General features: G+C 39.9%; 1 protein-coding gene across 5 annotated transcripts in view; it reads left to right on the top strand.

Annotated features, from left to right (window-relative positions):
* Positions 1–22,575, top strand: part of ANAPC1 (anaphase promoting complex subunit 1) — a 99,217-nt gene that overhangs the window by 18,843 nt on the left and 57,799 nt on the right. For 4 of the 5 annotated variants that reach the window (XM_036262476.1, XM_036262475.1, XM_036262478.1 and 1 more), the window contains 10 exons: positions 223–313; positions 405–470; positions 3,525–3,659; positions 6,631–6,771; positions 7,685–7,745; positions 10,690–10,877; positions 15,602–15,676; positions 16,633–16,901; positions 18,185–18,276; positions 18,998–19,146. In XM_036262476.1, the coding sequence (XP_036118369.1) occupies positions 223–313; positions 405–470; positions 3,525–3,659; positions 6,631–6,771; positions 7,685–7,745; positions 10,690–10,877; positions 15,602–15,676; positions 16,633–16,901; positions 18,185–18,276; positions 18,998–19,146 (1,267 nt within the window). The remainder of the gene's footprint in view (positions 1–222; positions 314–404; positions 471–3,524; positions 3,660–6,630; positions 6,772–7,684; positions 7,746–10,689; positions 10,878–15,601; positions 15,677–16,632; positions 16,902–18,184; positions 18,277–18,997; positions 19,147–22,575) is intronic. The other variant, XM_036262477.1, reaches the window with a different exon arrangement.

The following is a 22,575-nucleotide window of genomic DNA, read 5'->3' as shown; positions in this document are numbered from 1 at the left end:
CTCATAGTCACAGACACCACTTCCACCCCCTTCCCTAACCCCCGACAACCACTAATCTGTTCTCCATCTTTATAATCTTGTCATTTAAAGATGTTATATACGTGGAATGCTATAGTATGAAACCTTTTGAGATGGGCTTTTGCAGTCAGCATAAAATCCTGGAGATCAGTACAGGTTGTTGCATGTGTTAATACTTTGTGTTTTTAAAAATTTGATCTTTAGCTGTGTAAAGTTTCAAGAGAGTAATGATAAAACCCAGCTCATCTTCGGCTCTGTCACCAACATACAGGCAAAGGACGCAGCACCTGTGGAGGTAAACGCAGGCACTTTTCTTGAGAAATTGAAAATCATTATGCTTCATAATTTGCACAGATTGGAAAATAAAATTTGTGTCCTTTTTGTAGAAGATAGACACCATGTTGGTCTTGGAAAGCAGTGGAAACCTGGTGCTGTACACGGGAGTGGTTCGGGTGAGTCAGCAGCAGCCGGTTGTGCTTTCGTAGGGCTGCCTCCTTAGGTAGGAGTTTGTAATGTTGCTTTGGTTTGATATTTAATATTTGTTACCTCCTGATCTTTCTAAGAGTTGGAAATGAAGTCTCCAATTTAGGTTAGTCCTAAGTTGGAGATCTAGGACTCACAGGAGATGGATGGGCACTGGGAGCCCAGCACAGATGGGGAACCTTTGATGAGTATAGGTAGATTATTTTTGGAAAAAATTACGTGGAAGTGTTACAAAGAATGTAGTTTTGAAATTGATATATGGATTGCTTTGTTGAGTCTGAAATTTTTTGTAATGTTTTCATTATATTAACTGTGTACTATGTTGGCGGGATCTTTGATCAGTTGTGAAATGTATGTATGAATAATGTAAATTTCACAAATTTAAATTATGAAATTTACATACACACCGTTTGAAGAATAATGAGAACATCCATGTAAGCTCGACCCAGGTTAAGAAATAGGGTGCTGCCAGTATCATTTGTCTCCTGAGGATTCTTTCCTCATTGTATCTGCATCTCCCTGACTCCCCCAGATACACACTGTCCTGACTTGCAATACATCAGTCCTTTGTTTTATTACTTGTTGTTTACAATTATGTATTTATCACTAAAGTATGAATTGTTTAGTTTTTCTTATTTTTAACTTTTATGTAAAGGACCCATGGCATATATTCTTCTCTAACTTAATTATTTTGCTCAACATTGTACTATTTTTAGATTTATTCACCTCAAGGTGTAGCTCATTTCCTCATTTACTGTCACATGGTATTCCATTGTATGCTGATACCAAAACCTTTACCGTTTTACCAGACACTAAAGTGGTTTGTGTTATTTCTGCTATTTTTCTAGTAAACAACAGTTTAAAAAAATCCTTATAGCCTGGCCAGTGTGGTTCAGTGGATTGAGCGTCATCCCATGGACTGAGAGGTCCCAGTTCGATTCCTGGTCAGGGCACATGCCCGGGTTGTGGGCTCGATCCCTGGTGAGGGGCATGCAGGAGACAAAAGATCGATGTTTCTTTCTCACATTGATATTTCTTTCTCTTTCTCTCTTCCTCTCTCTAAAAAATCAGTAAAAACGTATTTAAAAAATCCTTATATATATCCCCTAGCTTCTAGAGTATATGAATATTCACCTTGGCTGTGCAGTGCCAAATTGTTTTCTAAAGTGTAGATTGTACCAGTTTACATCATCTCCCCCTACTCTTGGCTTCCAACAGTGGATGAGAATTCTGAACGCTTTTTACATTCCTCCTAACCCACAATATTATTTGTTTTTTGCCCCCGCCCCCCAAATCGGTGCCTTATTTACAGCCAGGTGAGAATAGAAATCTAGGCGCCCTGCTTGGTTTTGCTGACAGGGCTAAGAGGTAGGCCCCAGTTTCTGCATGGTGTTTGTCTGGAGTAGGTTGGTTATTGTCCAAAAGGTTTCTCTCTCAGGCTATTCCTTTCCTGACCTTTTGCTCAGGGAGAGCAGTATTTTTTGAGCCTATATTTTTGTCTGCTCCCATAATAAGATTGTACCTCAACTTCTGTGCAACCCAGAGGCCAGTCTGAGACCTGAGTGGTGTTTCAGAGTAGTGTTTGGTTCTCAGATATTTTACTATGTCATTGTTGGTCAGTCAAGCCTGTCCAGCATTTCATGTGCATACACATATTTAGAAAGTCCTTTTCTCTATTTCCACCATCCATTTCTCCCCTCACCCCCTAGATGGGACAGAGAGGAGTTACTGCCTTGTTACTACAGGGTGGGGGAGGAATGAGTGCAGGAGGGAAGGGGAGAGATATGCTGCCCTACTGCAGAGCAGGGATGAAAGCCAGTGCTCCTGCCTGCACAGCAGCTGCACACCCCCGGGAGGGGGAGGGGCTGCCTCCTAAGTTACGGTAAGGTAGGCCTGGACCACAGCCTCTGCCGGGGGAGGGCTCACTTAGTCCTCACAAGTGGAAAGGGAGTGTGCAGACCAGACCTCTTGATGAGGAAGGAGGCCACTGAGCCCATGGCTGTTTCCTAGTGTTGCCTGGAGTGGGGCAGGTGTGGTGAAAATGTTTTTTGTCCTTCCTGGTCACTCTTTTCCCAGCACTTTGGCCAGAAAGAGGAAGGTTTTTGTGGGGCCCATTTTGGTCTGCCCCGTGGGCATTTCTGTGTTGCAGGCCTCTCATGAGCACAAAGCCTGGTTATGTAAGGAGTTTAAGAAACAAAAACAGAAACCTAAGAAATTCATCATAGCTCATTCCTGGGTCTCAGGTCCCTAGCCAGTCAATTTTCTTTCCTCACCTTTCAGAATCTTGTGTTGGATTCTAAATTTCGTGCAGTATATTGTTGTAGTAATTAGTGGGAAGCATAGCATAGAATGTGCGTGCTTAATGTTTTCAGTAGCTGGAGGTCTCTGATAGCTTTTTAAAAGCTATATATGTATACACGGTGGGGCAAAAGTAGGTTTACAGTTGTTCATATGGAAAATAATACAATAATTAATAAGTAATAACACAAGAATAAACTGCGTTGTGTCCTCACAACTGTAAATGTACCTTTGTTCCACCCTATATGCATTAGTTTTCATTGTCATTTTGTTTGTTTTTTAATCCTGTGTATTTTATTTGGGCAACTTTTGTAATTTTATTAGCTTTTGGGAAATACATTGACATAAATATGTATATTGTTAAAGTTTCTCTTTAGTTTTGAGTATTTCCTCCCCTTTCCTGTAAAAGAAAAAAAAGTTCTCAGTAGTGAAGAGAAGGACTCAGATCGAGACAGATTATACCAAGACATTTGTAGCTGGATGGTGGAATTTGATGCATTACTAAAATACTAATTTTCATTCCTGGCCAGTTTGGCTCAGCAGTTAAGCATCAGCCTGCGGACCAGAGAGTCCCAGGTTTGGTTCCTGCTAGCACGTACCACAAAAAAATAAAAATAAAAATAAGATAAAATACTAATTTTCAAAAAATTTTAGTATGGTGATCATAAAATTTGAAATATATATATAATTTTTTTTTTTTTTTTACATCTTTTTATTGCTTGAAGGTGGGAAAGGTTTTTATTCCTGGACTGCCAGCTCCTTCCCTGACAATGTCCAATGCGATGCCTCGGCCCAGTACTCCACTCGACAGCGTCAGCACCCCTACACCTCTGAGTAAATTGCTTGGATCCTTGGATGAGGTGAGAAAGGAATTAGGTTTTACCAAAAATTAAGTGTTTTAACCCCACTGGTGTAGCTCAATGGTTGAGCGTTGACCCATGCACTAAGTGGTCCCTGGTTCAATTCCTGGTCAAAGCACATGCCGGAGCTGTGGACCCAATCCCACTTGGGGCCAGTCGATACTCTCTCTCATCAATGTCTCTGTCTCTTTCCCTCCCCCTTCTTTTCTCTCTAAAATCAATAAAGAAAAATTATTTAAAAAAAAATTGTATTGTGTTTTACAGAGGTTTGGTCAAATATTCTTTCCACAAATATCTTTTTATTTATTTATTTTTTAAATGACAGAATTGGAAGTTTAGCTAATACCTGTAGAATGTACATGTTTTCAAGCACAAAGGATTCAGTCAACATGCACTGACCTCCCATGCGATGTGGAAGGTGCTACAGAGATAAGTAGGGCATTCTTTTCCGTCTAGGGATCTCACCATTCACTTGGGTGGAACAGATGTAGAGTCTGCCTAAGAAGTTATACTTAAGGTACACTATTAAGACTTATGAATGACAAATAAAATGTCCCATGAGAGATTTACTGATAGGAGGATACATCCCAATGGGTCGATGTGGCAGAACCAAAGCTCATCTTGGGAGAGGCCCATTTGACTAGGGTTGAATCATGAGGATAAGTGGGATGTCTGTAGGTAGGAAGGGGCATTTAGGAAGGAGACTCACAGGGCACAGGCATGGAGGCAGGAGAGTACAAAAACACCTGTGTGCATGTTATCATCTCCTCAGTGCCCAAGGTACGACTCAACATGCTTGGGGGTGGAATGAACACATGCTCATGAAATTACAAGAAGCCTGTTGGGTGAGGCAGCATCCTCATGATAACCTGTTTCTGAGTGTTTTCTGTGTGCTAGACATTGTTCTAAGTGTTTTGTATGTATTAACTTATTTCTTAGACCAGCTTCATGGGGAAGATACTAATCCCTGTTTTACAAATGAGTACATAGAGATACAAGGAGGTTACTTGTCTCAGGTCTTATAGCTAATAAGTGGTTGTGCTGGGATTTGCACTCTTATTATATTCTCTTAGAAAAAGAAAGGATACAAAGGTGGTATTTATTTGCAATGTAGTCACTAAAGCATTACATGTTTTTGAGAATGGAGTTATGAATGTTGGGATCTGTGTTTTAGGTAAGTTTATCTTGGGATTGAAGATAGTCCAGTTAGATCCCAAGTGGTATTGTCCATGTTAATTTAAGAAATGCAGCCCGGCCAGTGTGGCTCAGTGGTTGAGTGTCGACCCATGCACCAAGAGGTTGCCAGTTCGATTTCCGATCAGGGCACATGTCCAGGTGGGCCCATTCTCCAGTGGAAGGCATGCAGGAGGTCGCCATCAGTGTTCTTTCTCATCCATGTGTCTATCTCTCTCTCCCTCTCCCTTATTCTCTCTCTAGAATCAATAAAGAAAAAATATTTTAAAAAATAGAGGTGCGAAGAGCCTTGAGCTAGGGCAGTACATTGGGAAGGAGGGGAGTGACATGAGAGGCCTGGAGAGGTAGAAAAGACAGCATTTGTCAGCTGGTTGAATGTGTGCTGTGCTGGGGGTACAGGCTAGAGTTCTCTGAGCAACCTGGGTGGATCCTGTGTCTCCCAGGTTAAGAAGCCTAGGGAAAAGCTGGCTGTGTTTGAGAGATATCTGAGTGCAGCTGCTTAGGAGCAGCTCAAAGTGAAGATTGGTGCTGGGACATATGTTGGATAATGTCTAGGCCCTGAGTATTATACATTTTTTTGTTTTCATTTTTATGTTCTTTGATGAACAAAAGTTTTTAATTTGGAAGAAGTCCAATTTATCTATCTTTTTCTTTTGCTACTCACTGAGTATTATTTTTTTAAACGCATGCAGTGTTGAGCTATTTCCTTTCTGTCATACACTTGCAGAACTCATGGAAGGGGAGGTATAGAAATACTATCAGAGTTTTGTGTGATTTAGAAGAATTTCTTTTATAACATAAGACGGTTCCCAGCTTTCTTAGAATTCCATAAACTTAGGAATGGTTAGTGTCTTTATTCATGGTAGCCATCAGATCACAGCCCAGTCTAACACATGGGCTGATGGCTTTCCCACTCCTCTGGGAGACTGCAGCTAGATGTAGATTCAGGATCAGTGGAGCTCAGTTTTTGGATAGCCGTTGGGGTAGAAACTGTAATATTATAAGTACACCTTATGCTGGATTGGCTCTCATCATTGACAAGGTAGTCACTTAGAAATTTCCTGTAAATTGAGTTAAGGAATACAAAAAGGTTGGTGGTTAGGACTAGATTTAAAATAGGAAGCATCTGCATGTAATTAGTGACTAAGATTATTCAACATTTTTCTTTGCACATCTACAGTTGAGGAAAAAATGTTGTTCTCCATTTTCAGAAGGGACATTTACCTGTAGGGGAAGCATCACTAAGTAGCTGTCTCAGTTCTTTGCTTTCTCGTTGTTCTCCATTTTCTCTGGCGTCTTGGACTCTCCAGTCATGTCTGCCCTGCCTTCCTCACATTATAGTCTACATCTCTAGCCCTGTAAGGTTGCCCAGAGTATTGCTGCCTTCTCTTCCTCTAGCCCTGCCATTCTTGCAAACCCTGTCTCCCGTCATCCTGCCAAGAGCAGAATGATTGTAAATCATTATGTACAGTTTTTAGACTATATGCAAAAGGAAATAAAGCTTCTCCTTCACATCTCAAAAAATAATTTGTATGGCCTGGCCGGTGTAGCTCAGTGGATTGAGCGTCTTCCCATGGATTGAGAGGTCCCGGTTCGATTCCCAGTCAGGGCAAATTCCCGGGTTGTGGGCTTGATCCCCAGTAGGAGGTGTGCAGGAGGCAGCTGATTGATGTATCTCTCTCCTGTCCATGTTTCTATCTCTCTCTCCTTTCCTCTCTAACAAATCAATCAATCAGTCAAAAAGCTTGATATGGGTTGTATTTATGACTTTTTGTAGGTGGTTCTGTTGTCCCCAGTTCCAGAACTAAGGGATTCTTCAAAACTCCATGATTCTATCTATAATGAGGATTGTACTTTCCAACAGCTTGGAACTTACATTCATTCTATAAGAGACCCTGTCCGTAACAGAGTGACGCTAGTAAGTATATGTACATTAATTACGTAGATTAGGTGGATTTCTAAGAGAGATGGCTGTCATTTCAAATTTGTCAGAATCCAGAATATGTCTGAAAAACGAAAGTAAACATTTCTCGTGATGTTTAAAATTTTTTGTGATGTTATTTTACTTTGAAGTAAATCTGTTTAACTTTTTAAAAGTTTTTATATTATTAAAAGTTTATTAAATAAGCTTGTTCAATAAGTTGAACTTTGTCATGATTTTTGTCTTTTCCTTAGAAGTTAGTCTCCTTTTTTTAGTGATGATGACTCTTAGTGTCTACATGAAAATTAGAAACTTTGTTAGAAATGAAAATTATTTGTTTAATTTTAAGAATGCTTGCCCTGGCCAGTTTGGCTCAGCGGTTAGAGCGTTGGCCTGCGGTCCGGAGAGACCCGGGTTTGGTTCCCGCTAAGGGCACGTACTTCGGTTGCAGTTTGTCCCCAGCCCTGGTTGGTCATGCGGGTGGCAGCCACTCGATGTGTCCCTTCACATCGATGTTTCTCTCTCTCTCTCTCTCCCTTCCTCTCTCTCCCTCCCACTCTATCTGTACAAAAAATGGAAAAATATCCTCGGGTGAGGATAAAAAAAAATAAATTAAAAAAAAAAAAGAATGCTTTATTTTTCTTCACAGCATTTGTCACCTTTTAATGCACTATACAATTACTAATTTTATTTAAGAAATTAGAATTTTTGGAAGTGTTTTACAATTACACACATTTACAGTTTCTGAATTTTGGCAGTATTCACTTCTGCTTGAAAAATGTTGTTTATTTCATTGAATTTTGCTTTGACAGGCAAAAATCTTGCAAAGCATCAGGTACTGTTAAGCATTCAGAGACTTAGATGCACAGGTTCTGTTGATTTACTCTGGTCTGTTCTCTTCTTTTTCTAGGAGCTGAGTAATGGCTCCATGGTGAGGATCACTCTTCCTGAAATCGCCACATCTGAATTAGGTATGATTGAGGAGCAAGCCTGAATTCTCTGTAGTCTTAGTTTGATTTGTAAGATCTGGAGTCATGGCTAATTTGTGTTAGTAATTGGGCTTTTAAAATTTTTGCTGTTTTGAAGCCATGGGATGGCGATTTTTTCTTTGTAGAGAAGCTGTGAAGAACCAGGAGCCCTCTGCAACGTCCTCTTCGTGTGCACAGTAAAACCTGGATGTGATGGACTAATTCGGGCGAGGGGGGTCTGTTATATCATAAAATAGGTTTTCCAAATGTGGATGTTAAAAAATTGACAAATTAGTTCACCTGTTTTTACTTATGTAGATACATTTCTATACTTTTAAAAATTATGTCTGTATGAAAAGTTTAACTTCAGAGAAAAGTTTTATATATGTATTACAATAATTTTAAATTTATACTGAATACGCCCTGGCCAGTGTGGCTCAGGTGGTTGAGCGTCGTCCTATATACTGAGAGGTTGTTGGTTTGATTCCTGATCAGGGCACATGCCTGGGTTATAGGCTCAATCCCTAGTAGAGGGCGTGCAAGAGGTAGCCGTTCGATATCTTGCTCTCACATCGATGTTTCTTTTTCCTCTCTCTCTAAAATCATTAAAAATATATATTTTAAAAAACTTGCAGAAAGTCACGCCACATGACAATAGAACCACTTACCACTTACAATGCAGTGTGATCACTTGCTAATTGTTCCCCGCACGTTGTTTATTAGCAGTGACTCTTGGATTTAAATATGTAGACTATAGTTGTAGATATGTAATTATTTATGTTGGCACAATTACTATAATGTCTTTTCTAACATAAGGCCTGTTCATTAAAATTTGTTAAAAATGACAGTGAATCAACAACAAAAAATATAAGCTGTTAATTTAATTATAAGCAAGTCTTGGTTAAAAGCATTTCAAAATTAACAGAGTGTTAATTTTCACATATGACATATGGACCAGAAATTTTGTCCATTAAATTTTGTTCATTCAGTCGACGTCTGCAAAGTCAAGGGTTTGCTGTACTGTGAGGCTGGGCCAGACTCGAAGGATGTGTAGTTCTGTTTCTTTGCCTTTGCCTATGTTGAAGATTCCATGCAGTGCGAGTACAGCACACCAGCCTGCCTCTTGCAAGAAAGTCTGAGAAACAAGGAAGCCTAAGCAACTAAAATAGTTTTGGCACACTTGATGGTTTTAATCCAAAGTTGCCCAGTTGTTAGAGCAATTGAGACATGAACATAATTGCCTTAATTGAATAAAAATATGATATTAAAAATACAACCCGGTGTTTTAATGCAGTTGGAGCCTGTTTGAATTATTACTGAAATGTAGTTTGGAAAATCCTATGTAGAAAATACTTCTGAGCATAGAATAATAAAACTAGAATTGAAAGGACTTGCCAACAAACATAATTCTAAGAATGCCTATGTGGCAAAAGACAATATATGACATCTATCAGTTTTACAATCTAACTGCACAGCAAAGCACTGGCAGATTGTGTGATTTCTGGAGTTTGATAAGTAGGCCAGAATGGCTTTTTCATTGTAGGAAATACCTTTCATTGGTGTGATAAATGATACTCTGAGTTGGTATAGCGATAACCTTGGTTTTCTGAAAGGTATTTAGTCAGTAATCACAAGGTCATGTACCTAGAAGAATAAGCCTAATCAAAATATACAGAAACTAATAGATTAAAGAAAATAATTAAAACCAAAATGAAATCATACTCTCTCACAGCCAAATAGAACTTTTTCTACTTTATTTATAAAGTGCTGCTCAGCTCCTCGGGCCGTATTTGGTTTATACTTAGTTTGGATTCAGCTGTGATAGATTTGGTTGATTGTTTTCCTGATATTTATTTCATTTGATTCCAACCTTTGTGTGTGCATGCACGTAGCAAATTGATGAGAAAAAGGACGGGCCCCGTGACACTGACAGTGTGAAGGGAAGAATCCTCTACAGAGACTACAGGAGAATACAAGCACATTGCTCTTTGGGGCCATTTACTAGTAAAAGCAGACCCAGGCCCTTCACAGCAGCAACCCTTGCCGCCTGAAGGTGTCACTGAAGGACAGCAGAGCATGACGCTCATACAATGACATTGAATCATTAAGAGAAACGTGGTATTGAAGGGGCTGAGACAGCCCGGAAAATATTTCAGACTCTGGATGCTGTAGGACCATTCAGCATTGCAAAGCTTTGGTTAACGGGAATGTTCACTTGTGGAGAACCTCTCTCCTGCTAGCTGAGGAGGCAAACTTTGACTAGTACATGTGTACTGAAGTGTCAGACCAATATTTCATATGAATTTATTTGTGTAGAAATTATGTTTTGATAGAATGACTTTTAATTAATTATCCAAAATAGGAATATTCAAGGCTGAAATGGGGAGCTGTTAATAACTGCTGGGGCAGTGGATGTCAATCATTTCTGTCTCAGGTTAAGTTACCTTATTTCTGATCCAAAATGAATGACTGGAAAGCTGCTCTGAGACCTCTTGCAAATCCTGTGGACTTTAGCTTTCCAGTGATGGGTTAGGCATCTGTTGGCTCTTTTGTTGTTGTTGTTAATTCTCACCTGCGGATATTTTAGTTTTTCAGTTGATTTTTAGAGAGAGTGGAAGGGAGGGAGGAAGGAAGGGGGAGAGAGAGAGAGAGAGAAACATTGACCTGAGAGAGACGCATCGATTGGTTGGCCGCTCCTGGTGCTCTGACTGGGCCTGGGGATTGAACTTGCAATCTGACTGGGAATCAGAACCGAGACCCTTTGGTGACCGGGCTGACACTAACCACTGAGCACACTGGCCAGGGCCCTGTGGCTCTTTAATGACAGTTCTCTATGTACAGTAACTGGCCTTTACATATTCATTGTAGTTCCAAAACTTTCATATTAAAAGGGGAGGAGAAATGCATGCATAGGAAGCGTACTAAAAGTCATCTTTGCTTTTAACAGTACAAACATGTTTGCAAGCAATCAAGTTTATCCTGCCCAAAGAAATAGCTGTTCAGATGCTGGTCAAGTGGTACAGTGTCCACAGTGCTCCAGGGGGACCCAGCTATCACTCAGAGTGGAATTTATTTGTGACTTGTCTCATGAACATGATGGGTTATAACACAGACCGCTTAGCGTGGACAAGAAATGTAAGTACATCCAGTTGTTTTTCTTCTGAATTATTCTGTGTTATCAATGTAATGTTAGCATAAATAGTAATACAGCCTTCAGAGTATATAGCAGATCAGTTTTCTAACAGATGTATCTTATTCAACAAAATGGAATAATACTAAGGCTTACTGTATCTAAATTATAAGTCGGATATCATTTCATATTTAATAACATTTTACTACTATTTATTACTGCATTTTTATAACATGGCAAACCATGTTTGACAATTTTTCACTTTATCTTTCTAAAATGACTGCAATTTATGCTAGGATTAGTGGTGACAGTCTTGTTTTTATTGATGAAGAAACTGAATCACAAAGAAATCACAGACTGGAGATGTGCTCAAACCTGGGCCTAGACTGAGTGTGCTGACTCATGGCTCGGTGTCCTTCTGAAGCCCAGGCTCTTTCACACAAATTGCTTGGTCTGTGAGAGGGAGGGTTTGATTTGAGAAGGATTGAAAGCGCTTTAGCCTGAGTGTCTACTCTTTTGAGGATGGATGGAACGTCGTGTGCCTCATCTCCTGCCCCAGACACTTCACTAGGAGGCCCTTCACAGTTATTTACAAAATCAGCGAGGGCCTGCCTTCATCTTGATTTCCTCTCGGCTCTGGAGCTCACTCCAGACAGCTTTGCCTGGGTCACTCTGCAGAAATCACTCCATGTCCAGGAAACTCAGCTGTCCCCATCTGTACATTGTAGTTTAGTACTCGCAAATCCCTTATAGAGATCATTTGTTCTTCATTATGAAAGGATACATACTTAACTGAGGAAAAGTTTCAAAATGAAGGAATTCAGAAGAGGAAAATAACACTGCACAGAGATGGCCACTCGAAACATTTTTGTTATTGCCTTTCAGTAAACATGATGTCAGTGAAAACTTCACATATTTTAAAACATCCTTCAAATAAAACCCTTATTTCATCATCATCATCAAAAGGCTACCATGTGGTTTTAATCATACCTGACCGATAGCTAATACATGAACATTTTTTTTTGTTCTCTTCTGAGTGATTTGCAAACATTCTTTTACATACACATTTTTAAATGTCTCGTCATTTTCTAAAACATAACCTTAGAAGAGGGATTACTAGGTCAAATAATGTTCAGAAAAGGGTTTCCAGTTGACATTCTCACTAGCATCATTTATTTATTTATTAACTTTTTTTATCCTCTCCCAAGGACATTTGCATTTATCTCAGATAGAGTGGGAGGGAGAAGGAGGAAGACAGAGAGAGAAACATCCATGTGAGAGACACATCTAGTAGTTGCCACCCACACGACCCCAACTGGGGTCGGGAACAAACTGTAAGTGAGGTACATGCCCTTAGCAGGAACCGAACCCGGGTCTCTCTGGTCCACAGGCTGACTCTCTAACCACTGACCCAAACCAGCCAGGGCTCAATAGCATCATTTAAAAGGCCTATTTCACCACACTGATGATTGGTGGTGTGGCGAACCTTTGCCGATTTAGTGAGAAGTTTTCTCTTACTTCTGTGTGAGTAAATGGGAGTGGTTTTTCCAGATTCTCATTGGTCATGTATAGTTTTTATTTTTTGACTTGCATTACATGTTCTTGCTTGTTTCAGTCTGTTCTCAGCCCAGTGACCAAAGTAATTCTGTCGCATAAGGTTAGGTCATGTCACTCCTGCTCAGAACCCTCCAGCGCCTTCCCATCCTGCTGAGTAGAGGCCAGAGGCCTGCCCCCGGAGGAGATAAGTTTAGGTCTTGTTCAGATGTCACTTCAGCGTAGTCTGCCCTGTCCATTCTAAGTAGAATTCCCTCCTCCTCCATACTTATCTCCTTTACCTGATTTATTTTTCTCTTAGCACAAATTAAATATAACATGCTACATATTTTACTTATTTTGTTTGTGTGCCTCTCCTCCTCCCACTGGAATGTCAGTTCTATGTAGGCAGGGCTTTTTAGTTTTTTTCACTATCTCGGGGACCTACACAGGGCCTGGCATAGGGAGATGCTCAGTGAACGTTTGTTGAATAAATGCCCTTTCCAAGTCTGAATGAGATAATTTTTTTTTTTTTTTTTTATCCTCACCCGAGGATATTTTTCCATTTTTTGTACAGATAGAGTGGGAGGGAGAGAGAGGAAGGGAGAGAGAGAGAGAAACATCGACGTGAAGGGACACATCGAGTGGCTGCCACCCGCACGACCAACCAGGGCCGGGGACAAACTGCAACCGAAGTACGCGCCCTTAGCCGGAACCGAACCCGGGTCTCTCTGTACCGCAGGCTGACGCTGCAACCGCTGAGCCAAACTGGCCAGGGCTGAATGAGATAATTTTAATAGTTTGTGTCTATCGTAGCATGAGAGAAAAATCTGCAGTTTTCTTGAGAAAAATCAAGTCCACTTCAGCTTTTTGTAGTGTTTGTGTTACTGTCCTTGAACTTGTTGATGAACACAGATCACTGAGCTCCACTCCCCAGCAGAGAACCAGTGCCCTCGTGTTTGTGTGCTGAGGGAGAGCCGAGCACCCACTGTGTTTTCTTTCGTGAAGAAGGACATGGCTCTCTGGCCTGTTTATTGTGTGGTAGTCCCAAAGGAGGGACCGGGGGAGTCAGTTCTGAGCCCAGGTTGCTTTGACATTCATTTTATGAGGCTATAGTTCAATCCTTTTTATCTTTTGTCCTTCCAGAGCTCAGGATGTGACAGTCCTCATTGTCTGATTGTTTTAATTTGCTTTGTTCAGCTTTATCCTCTTCTTTTGTTTGTTTTCTTGTGTTGTCATTTAAAGAATGGGATGGAAAATAGGGAGTCCAAAATTTCTGCCAATGAATAGTTATGTGATTTTTGGCCTTTCTTTGGACCTTCCTTAATTTACTGATGTGGTAAATGAGAACACTGGATCAGATGATGTTTTTCTCTGGTTTTTACATTCTGTGAATGGTTGCATTTGGGGCCAACTTTTGATGGTCTTGGGATGCTCATATTTTCATTTGATAGATACTGGGCCCCTGCAGTGGGCCAGACATGATGCCAGGCTTTTCAGACATGCATTAGGCAAGAGAGTTCCTCTCATGGCATTGACAGGCTCAGGGGAAGGCAGGTAGATAAATACTTTGCATATAGGTGATGGTAGATGGAGGTCAGAGATGCACAGGAATATAGAACAGGGTTGGCTGACTTGTGAATTATTAAAATAGTGAAAATAAAGCAGATCTGTATATGCCACAAAGGGGGATGTGTGCCGTTTGTTCCCATAGTTTCAGGTCCTGTGACTCTGGGAACAATAGCAGGGACATTCTGACTGTGGGACTTAGTTAGGCACTGTGTGTGTGTGTGTGTGTGTGTGTGTGTGCATGCACGTGTGCGTGAGCGTGCATGCTTGTGTGTGTTTGCGTGCTATATGGTTGTGAATATGTGAAAGCTTATTCTTGTATTATTATTTTTTAGTTATTTTCCATAAAAGCAACTGTAAACTTACTTTTGCCCTATCCTGTATTTTGGTTGAAATTTTAGGTAAGCTATAACTATTATGTCATCTGTTGCTTTGATTTTAGTTCTGCCAGTTTTGTTTTTTTGATAATATTGTTTGTGAGATGGGCTGTGTTTCATTTGAATGCTTCATAAGAAAGAAAGCCTTTTCTCTTGATCAGCTTTAAACATTATTCAGTTTTAAAATTACTGTATCACTACCTACATTTAGTTCTTATTTAGAAATCAACTTTTAGGGGAATGAAATTAATTGATAAATAAATATACATAGGCTTTATAGAATATAAGAAAACAGGATTGCCCTTTTTAGAGTTATGATTGATGAGGTGATCATGAGAAATAACAGAGATGGCAAAGGTTATGCCAGAAGAAATTGAGTAAGTGAACTTTCAGAAAGTTGCTCTTATGTAACTTATTAGTTAGGCTAGGCTAACTACTATATCTGAAAGGCCTCAAAAGACATAATGACTCACATGCAATAAAAATGTGCCTTGCTCATAGGATAGTTCTTAGCAGAAAACAGGCCACACACAGTTTTTAGGGACCCAGGTTGATGGAGCATGTGCCATCTTCAACTTGAGGCTTCCAAGATGGCCTCATGGCTGTCTCCATCTAGTCAGGTTCAGGGTTCAAGTGCCCGGATACAGCAACAGTCATGGTTGCTGTATCCATAAACTGAGCCTTGAAGTGGTTGGTGACATCCTTTTCATTCAGAGTCACGCCCACACGACCCCACCTAACTCTGAGGGAGGCAGGAATATGCAGCCTGGCTGTGGGTCCAGGAGAAGCAGGAGAACCCAGGTTTTAAAAAGGAACCACCGGTCTCTGCCATAGAATTGTTAGACTGTCCACTGTAGACAGACTCTAAATAACTGCCTGCTTCATTCTGGCATGTGGCTAACATTGGGTTGATTCTTTGAGACATGGCATATTTGGTTATGGCTCATGGTCCTTGTTCTAAAGGAGTGAAGATGCGGGTCATCAGAGAGGTGGAGGAGGAAAGGAAACTCCTGTTGTAGTGTCTATAAGCGCCGGCACTGTGCTAGGTGTTTTACATACATGGTTTCAGTTACTCTTCACAGGGGTCCTAGAAGAAAGGTATTTGTACCATGTTTTTCCAGGCAAAAGAATGAGTTTTGATCACTCATTTTCTATAGTTGGTGGAACTGATTTGTGAATCTTTTTAGTTGATCAGTTGACAGTGACAACTTTATCTGATTTTTGTCTTCTCTTTTGGGGTTATCTTCCAGTTTGATTTTGAAGGATCACTCTCCCCAGTAATTGCACCCAAAAAAGCAAGGCCTTCTGAGACAGGATCTGATGAGGTAAGTATTATTCCTTGCTGATGTAAATTGACTTGGAGATACTTTTACTAGTCTCCCATTTCTGTGGTATTTCTACTGATTTGTGTATACAGGTGTACCTGTTGTATTGCGCTTCACAGATACTGCGTTTTTTCAGAATTGAAGGTCTGTGGCAACCCTTCATTGAATAGGTTTATCGGTGCCATTTTTTCCAACATCTTTGCTCACTCATGTCTCTGTGTCACATTTTGATAAATCTTGCAGTATTTCAAACCTTTTCATTATTATTACACTTGTTATGGTGATCTGTGGTCAGTTATCTTTGATGTTGTTATTGTAATTGTTTTGGGGTACCACAACCTGCATCCATATGAGATGCTGAACTTAATTGATAAATGTTGTGTGTTCTGACTCCTCTGTTGACTGGCCTTTCCCCATTCCTTGTCTCCCTCTCCTTGAGCTTCCTTTTCCCTGAGATACAGCTAATGACCCTGAGTGGCCTGCAGGTGTCCGGGTGGGAGGAAGAGGCACATCTCCTCCTGGGGAAGATGCTCTGAGACTGTTGAAAGGACAACAAAGCAGAGGATTTAGAATGTTACAAAAATCACTTAGCTAATTTTTATTTTTCAGCATTATTCTTATTCTAACTTAATGTGAAATTGGAACTTGAATTGCTTTAATTGAATTTTTTAATGACGACATTATAAGGAGGCATGATTTAAAAATTAATATCTTGTCCGGCCAGTGTGGCTAGTGGTTGAGCGTCAACCCATGCACCAAGAGGTCGCCGGTTCGATTCCTGGTCAGGACACATGTCCAGGTTGTGGGCCTGATCCCCAATGGGGGCATGCAGGAGATGGCCAATCAGTGTTCACTCTCATTGATGTTCCCATCTCTCTCTCCCTCTCACTTTCTCTCTAAAATCAATAAAGGAAAAAATAAATAAAATAAAAATTACTATCTTTTCTTCTTCTCAGGATTGGGAATATTTACTGAATTCAGACTACCACCAGAAGGTTGAGTCTCACCTTTTGAATAAATCTTTATGTCTGAGTCCTCTGGAAGTTTCTCAGATGAAGGATGAGGACGTGTCACAGAATCTCAGCCTGGACTCTTCTACACTTCTCTTTTCTCACATACCTGCAATGTTCTTTGTCCTTCACCTTGTCTATGAGGAGCTTAAATTGAATACTCTGATGGGGGAAGGAATTCATTCACTTGTTGACCTGCTTGTTCAGTTGGCAAGGTAAATACTCTCTGTAGAATGAAAACTCCCGGGAGTGCTTAGGAGACTCAGTCTTAGCCATGGATGTTATAGAGGAACCTTGTAATAAATATCTGAAATCAACCTTTATAAAAATACAGGGAATTGTTTATAAACCATAGAACTATTTGAAGATAATGGTTATGTAGGGGCCTATGGGTCATGGCAGGGTTGCTAGTTTTGTCCTAAGATCAGTGGGGGTGACCTGCTGAGCATTCCATGTTGACAAGACAACTGGCTGCATTGTGGTGGAAGTTCTAGAACAGTACCTGCTGTTCTGTAACAATACCTGCATTCAAATGGCACTTACAGTTCACAGAATCAAAGTTTAGCTACATAAATTGTCAAACATGGTAGGGATCATGATTCCTGTTTAGTGATGAAAAAACCAGTTCGCATGTGTTTCCAAGAACATGACTCTTGGCTAGCTGTGGGCTCTCTGCTGTGCTGTGGGTTGTTGCCATCTGTGGTCATCCCTGTCTTCCCAGGTTCCTGGTAGGTCAACATTCAGATTGTTCTTGTAATGCACTTTAACAGCTTTGCGAGCACCCTGTGTTTGACACTGAATTCTAAAGGTCACATTTGGGTGTTTAAGCCCAAGGGTGATGTTTGTGACCCTTGATGATAAAAAAAAAAGTTGAATGGAATCAAAATGTCAACATCTGAGTCAAGATTACAGCACCTTTTCTAATTTCTGTGCTTGTCCTTGAGATACTGAAATTGTTTTCTGAGACACAGCAGTTTTAATTGTTGGTCCATTTCTCTTAGGACAAATCATTACTATCATGAAAATTCTTTTGTAATGAAATGATTTCCAAACCCTAATTATGGGCTCTCTGAAATAAGTAACATTTGTATAATGTTTTATATTTTATAAGATATTTTTCACACATCTTACTTAATTCTAAAACTTCACAGTAAGTTAACTGGTGTTTCCCCATTTTCTGGAAGAAAATATTGAGGTTCAGGAGATGATTTGCTGAAGATCACACAGCTAATAAGTAATGGAGGAGAAACTAGACCACAGTGTTTTCACAGTAGTTTTACCTCCACAAAGTTTGTCTGGCAAGAGGAGGTGTGGTTGCATTTATCATATTGGGCACTGGAAAGTCCAGAAATAAAATTAACAGTCTCTAGTTTTGATTATCCTTTCTCATAAGTAAGTTTTTACATTGAAAAGTTTGATGAATCCTAACTCTGTTCAGGGGAAATGTTGTGTAATACCTTCCTTGTTATTTCTATTTTATATGTTTTTGTTGTTTTAGGGACTTAAAATTGGAGCCTTACTTAGATCATTACTACAGAGATTACCCAACCCGTGTCAGAACTACTGGACAGGTGTGCACAATTGATCAAGGTAGGCATCCGTGTCGTTAAAGATTTTGTGAACAGTGTAGTTATATTTGCTTGTATTTTTCTTACATTATCTCAAGTCGGGGCAGAGCCTTTCCACCAAGCAGTTTTTAGTTTGTGCTTGATCTCTGATTTGCAGTAAGCCATAACTTTCTCAGTGTGTGGGGGAAATTATACCCATCCTTAAGGTTCTGAGTTGCTTGGAGAGCTTCCACTGCCAAGGATGCTGTGTCTGAGACCTGTGCTTGTCATTCAAGTTAATGATGTTGAAGAGTGCACTGGCCACACATTTCAAGTGCTCAGTAGTTGTGTGGGGCTAGTGGTTGCCATATTGGAACATGTTCATGTCTTAGACCCTGAGCTAAAGGGACTCAGGATTGGGGCCCAGTTGTTAGCACAGAGAGTAAGCCTGGCTTTCTCTTCTGTTTTCTCACCTTTCCTGTTAGGGCAGAAAATTTTGGTTAGATTCTTTATATGCTTTGAGCACCAAAATCTGCTGAATTTCCATCCAGTATGGGATAAAACCGTAGTCACTCAAATTCTACATATTATAACGTAATCAGCTTATTTACTGTGACAGAAAACATGGAGCATTTTGGAAAATATGGAAAAATATTCTGATTCATTAACAGTATCTGTCATTTGAAAACGTTTTTCCTTTAGAATGAAATAACATTGTCTTAATGTATTCTTGTATGTTTATAAACATCTATCTAATTCTAAAGGTCAAACAGGGTTTATGCATCATCCATCATTTTTTACTTCTGAGCCACCAAGTATTTACCAGTGGGTGAGTTCTTGTCTGAAGGGTGAAGCAGTGCCCCCCTACCCTTACCTCCCAGGCATCTGTGAAAGAAGCCGACTTGTAGTTTTGGTAGGTACTCATAGTGTTGCCTGACTTGTTTGTTTTTCTCTTTTTCTTTTAAAATACGGTTTTAAAAATTATCACACAGTAAAATTAACTTTTTAAAAATTTGGTGTACAGTTCTGTGAATTCCAGCAAACGTGTAGATTTATGTAATCACCACTGTAACAAGGATACAGAACAGACCCCCTCCCTCCCGACACAAATTCTTTTATGCTTTTGAGATTCATGCAGGTGTTCCCTGTATCAGCAGTATGATATAGCTGCTATAATCTCAAGTCCAAGTTTCTGTGTGGACAAAAGTTGTCATTTCTCTATGGTAGATACCCAGAGGTGGGATTGATGATCATATATAGGCAGTCTATATTTAGTTTCTAAGAAACTGTAAACTGTTTTTCAGAGTGGCTGTACCATTTTACATTTTCCCATCAGTGTATAAGCATTCCAGTTTCCCTGTGTTTTTGTCAGTGTTTACTGCTGCTGTGAATTTTAATGTTTGCCTTTCTGATAGATGTGTAGTGATATCTCATTTGGTTTTCATTTGAATTTCCTTAATGGCTAGTGATATTTTGAGCATTCTAGATACATGGATTGAAAATATTTTCTCCTGGTTTATAGCGTGTCATGTCTCATCATCCTCTTAATGTTTATTTTGCAGAATAAAAATGTTTAATTTTTTTGTTAATCCTCACCCAAGGATATTTTTCCATTGATTTTTTAGATAGAGTGGAAGGGAGGGAGGGAGGGAGAGAGAGAGACAGAGAGAGAGAGAAACAAACATCGATGTGAGAGAGGCATATCTATTGGCTGCCTCCTGCACAACCCCCAACTGGGGCTGGGGATTAATCCTGTAACCCAGGTACCTGCCCTTGACTGGGAATCAAACCTGCAACCCTTCAGTCTGAGGGCCCATGCCCTAATAACTACTGAGCCAAACCGTCCAGGGCCAAAATATTTATTTTTGATGAACCCCAGCTTGTCTGTTTTTGTTGTTTTTTTTAATGGATAGTGCTTTTGGTGTCATGTCTAAGAATTCATTGTTTAACTTCAGGACTTAAGATTTTCTCCCTGTTTCCTTGTAGAAGTTTTAAGATGTATGTTTTACATTTAGAGCTATGATCTGTTTTGTTCATTTTTTTATAAGATGTGAGGTTTAGGTTGAGGTTCTTATTCAATTTGGATGTCCATATCTTTTAACACCATTTGTTGAAAAGACTATTGTTTCGTTGTTGCTTTTACAGTTTTGTCAAAAATCAGTTGACCACATTCTTGTGGATCCATTTCTGGGCCTTTTAATCTAGTCCATTGATCTATGTTGCAGTCCACACAGCCTTGATTACTGTAGCTTTATAAATAAGTCTTGAAACTGGTTACTGTGACTCTTTCCATTAACCGTTCTTTTTCTTTCTTTCTTTAGAAAAAGAGTATTATTTATTTTTTTATTAATTAATTTATTTTTGTTACAGATGTTTCTCCTTTTACCCCCTAGAAACCCTCCTCCCGATCCTACCCCCCCCCCTTATGCATACATGAATATAAGTTCTTTGGTTTATCTCTTCCCTCCACTCTGCTCCCCTCCTCTGAGGTTTGCCAATCTGAACCGTACTCCTGTCTATGTCTCTGGGCCTATTTTCTTCATCAGCTTATTTTTTTCATTATATTCCACAAATAAGTGAGCTCATGTGATATTTGTTTTTCTCTGATTGGCTTACTTAGCTTAGCATAATACTCTCCAGGTCCCTCCAGGTCCCTCCATGTCGTCTTCAAAGGATAAGAGATCTTTCTTTCTAATAGCTGCATAGTATTTCATTGTGTATATGTACCACAGCTTTTTTTATCCACTCATCTATTGATGGACACTTGGGCTGTTTCCACATCTCAGCAATTGTAAATAGTGCTGCTATGAACATAGGGTACATATATTCTCTCTGATTGGTGTTTTAGGCTTCTTAGGATATATTCTTAGAAGTGGGGCTCATTGGATTAACCCTTTTTCAATATTTTAACTATTTTAGTTCCTTTGCTTTTTTATTTAAATTTTTTAGCCAGCCACCTGGCTCTAGCTTCCCAAATCCTACTTGAATCCCCTCTGCCCCCAAGAGAAATACATCATTATTCATTGTTAAAAATTAGTTCATTTTGAATAGTTAGTACATATCCACGGTCAAACCTTCAAGTAGAACCAAAGGGTGTCTGGAAAGGTGAAAGTTTTTTAAGTACCTGTCTCTCAGTTGCCCTGCCCTGGAGCAGCCTGCTCACAGGTCCTTTATGGACCCTTCCAGAGAGAGGGTCCTTCCCAGGTTTACAGGAGAACCGTATGCTTTTGTCCCCTTTCCCACATGTCAGTGGATTCCACCCATCTTTCCTTTACTCTGCCTTCTGCTTTCCTTCATGTTGAGGAAGGCTTCAGAACCCCTGTGGCTCTGACATGCAGAACAGTGATTCTGCTTTATAAAAAAAATGACGATGCAATAACCTAACATAATATTTATTATTTTGACCATTTTATTCAGTGTACAATTCAGAGGCATTAAATATATTCACAGTGTATTCGCAGCAGCTTAATGCCAGAACTTTTGTATTCCTTGCTGCTGGTGTGGAAGCGTTTAAGTGAAACCACCAAGTATATTGGCCTTGCCCAGTGGGGTAGACCCAGTGTACATCTAGCCAAAGGGGAGCCAGAGTGTTATGGATATGCCAAAGTTCTTCAGCCTTCAGCCTAAATTATATTATTTGACTTATAGTCACATTATAACTTTTCTTTGTTAGATATGATGTCAACTAGATTTAAGAATATATCATTTGATGTGCTTGTATTGGTTTGGTATATAGAATTTTAAGATCTCCCAGCTTTGCCCTGACTGGTTTGGCTCAGCGGTTAGAGTGTCGGCCTGCAGACGAAAGCGTCATGGCTTCGATTCCGGTCAAGGGCACATATCTCGGTTGTGGCTCTGTGTGGGAGGTGACCAGTCAATGTGTCTGTCGCATCGATGTTTTTCTCTGTCTCTCCCTCCCTCCCTCCCTTCCTCTCTATCTGAAGACAAATGGAAAAATATCCTCAGGTGAGGGTGTAAAAATAAATAGAAATAAGATCCCCCAGCTTTGTACTAAAATTCCAGTGAAATCGTGCTACTTCTTTCTTTAAAAAAAAAGAAAATGCTGTTGCAGGTACAGATATTGGTGTTGGGACAGATATTCAGATGAAAACCTTGAAGGCAGAAGTGGGAGAAGCATTCGGGTCAGGGTCGGAGGTCAGAGGGTTAGGGTTCACCTAATTGGAAACAACCCAGATGTCTATCCATTAATGAACAGATGAACAAAGTTGAAACATCTGTATAGTGGAATACTGCTCAGCAGTAGAAAGAAACAAACTCCCGATAGATGTGGTTAATATGGATGGATCTCCAAGGCACACTCACGAAGTGGGACAGAAGATTA

Source organism: Molossus molossus, unplaced genomic scaffold (assembly GCF_014108415.1).
Source record: "Molossus molossus isolate mMolMol1 unplaced genomic scaffold, mMolMol1.p scaffold_m16_p_15, whole genome shotgun sequence".
In the NCBI taxonomy this organism is placed as follows: domain Eukaryota; kingdom Metazoa; phylum Chordata; class Mammalia; order Chiroptera; family Molossidae; genus Molossus; species Molossus molossus.
The sequence above is the reverse complement of the archived record's forward strand: the minus strand, read 5'-3'. Positions and strand labels throughout refer to the sequence as shown.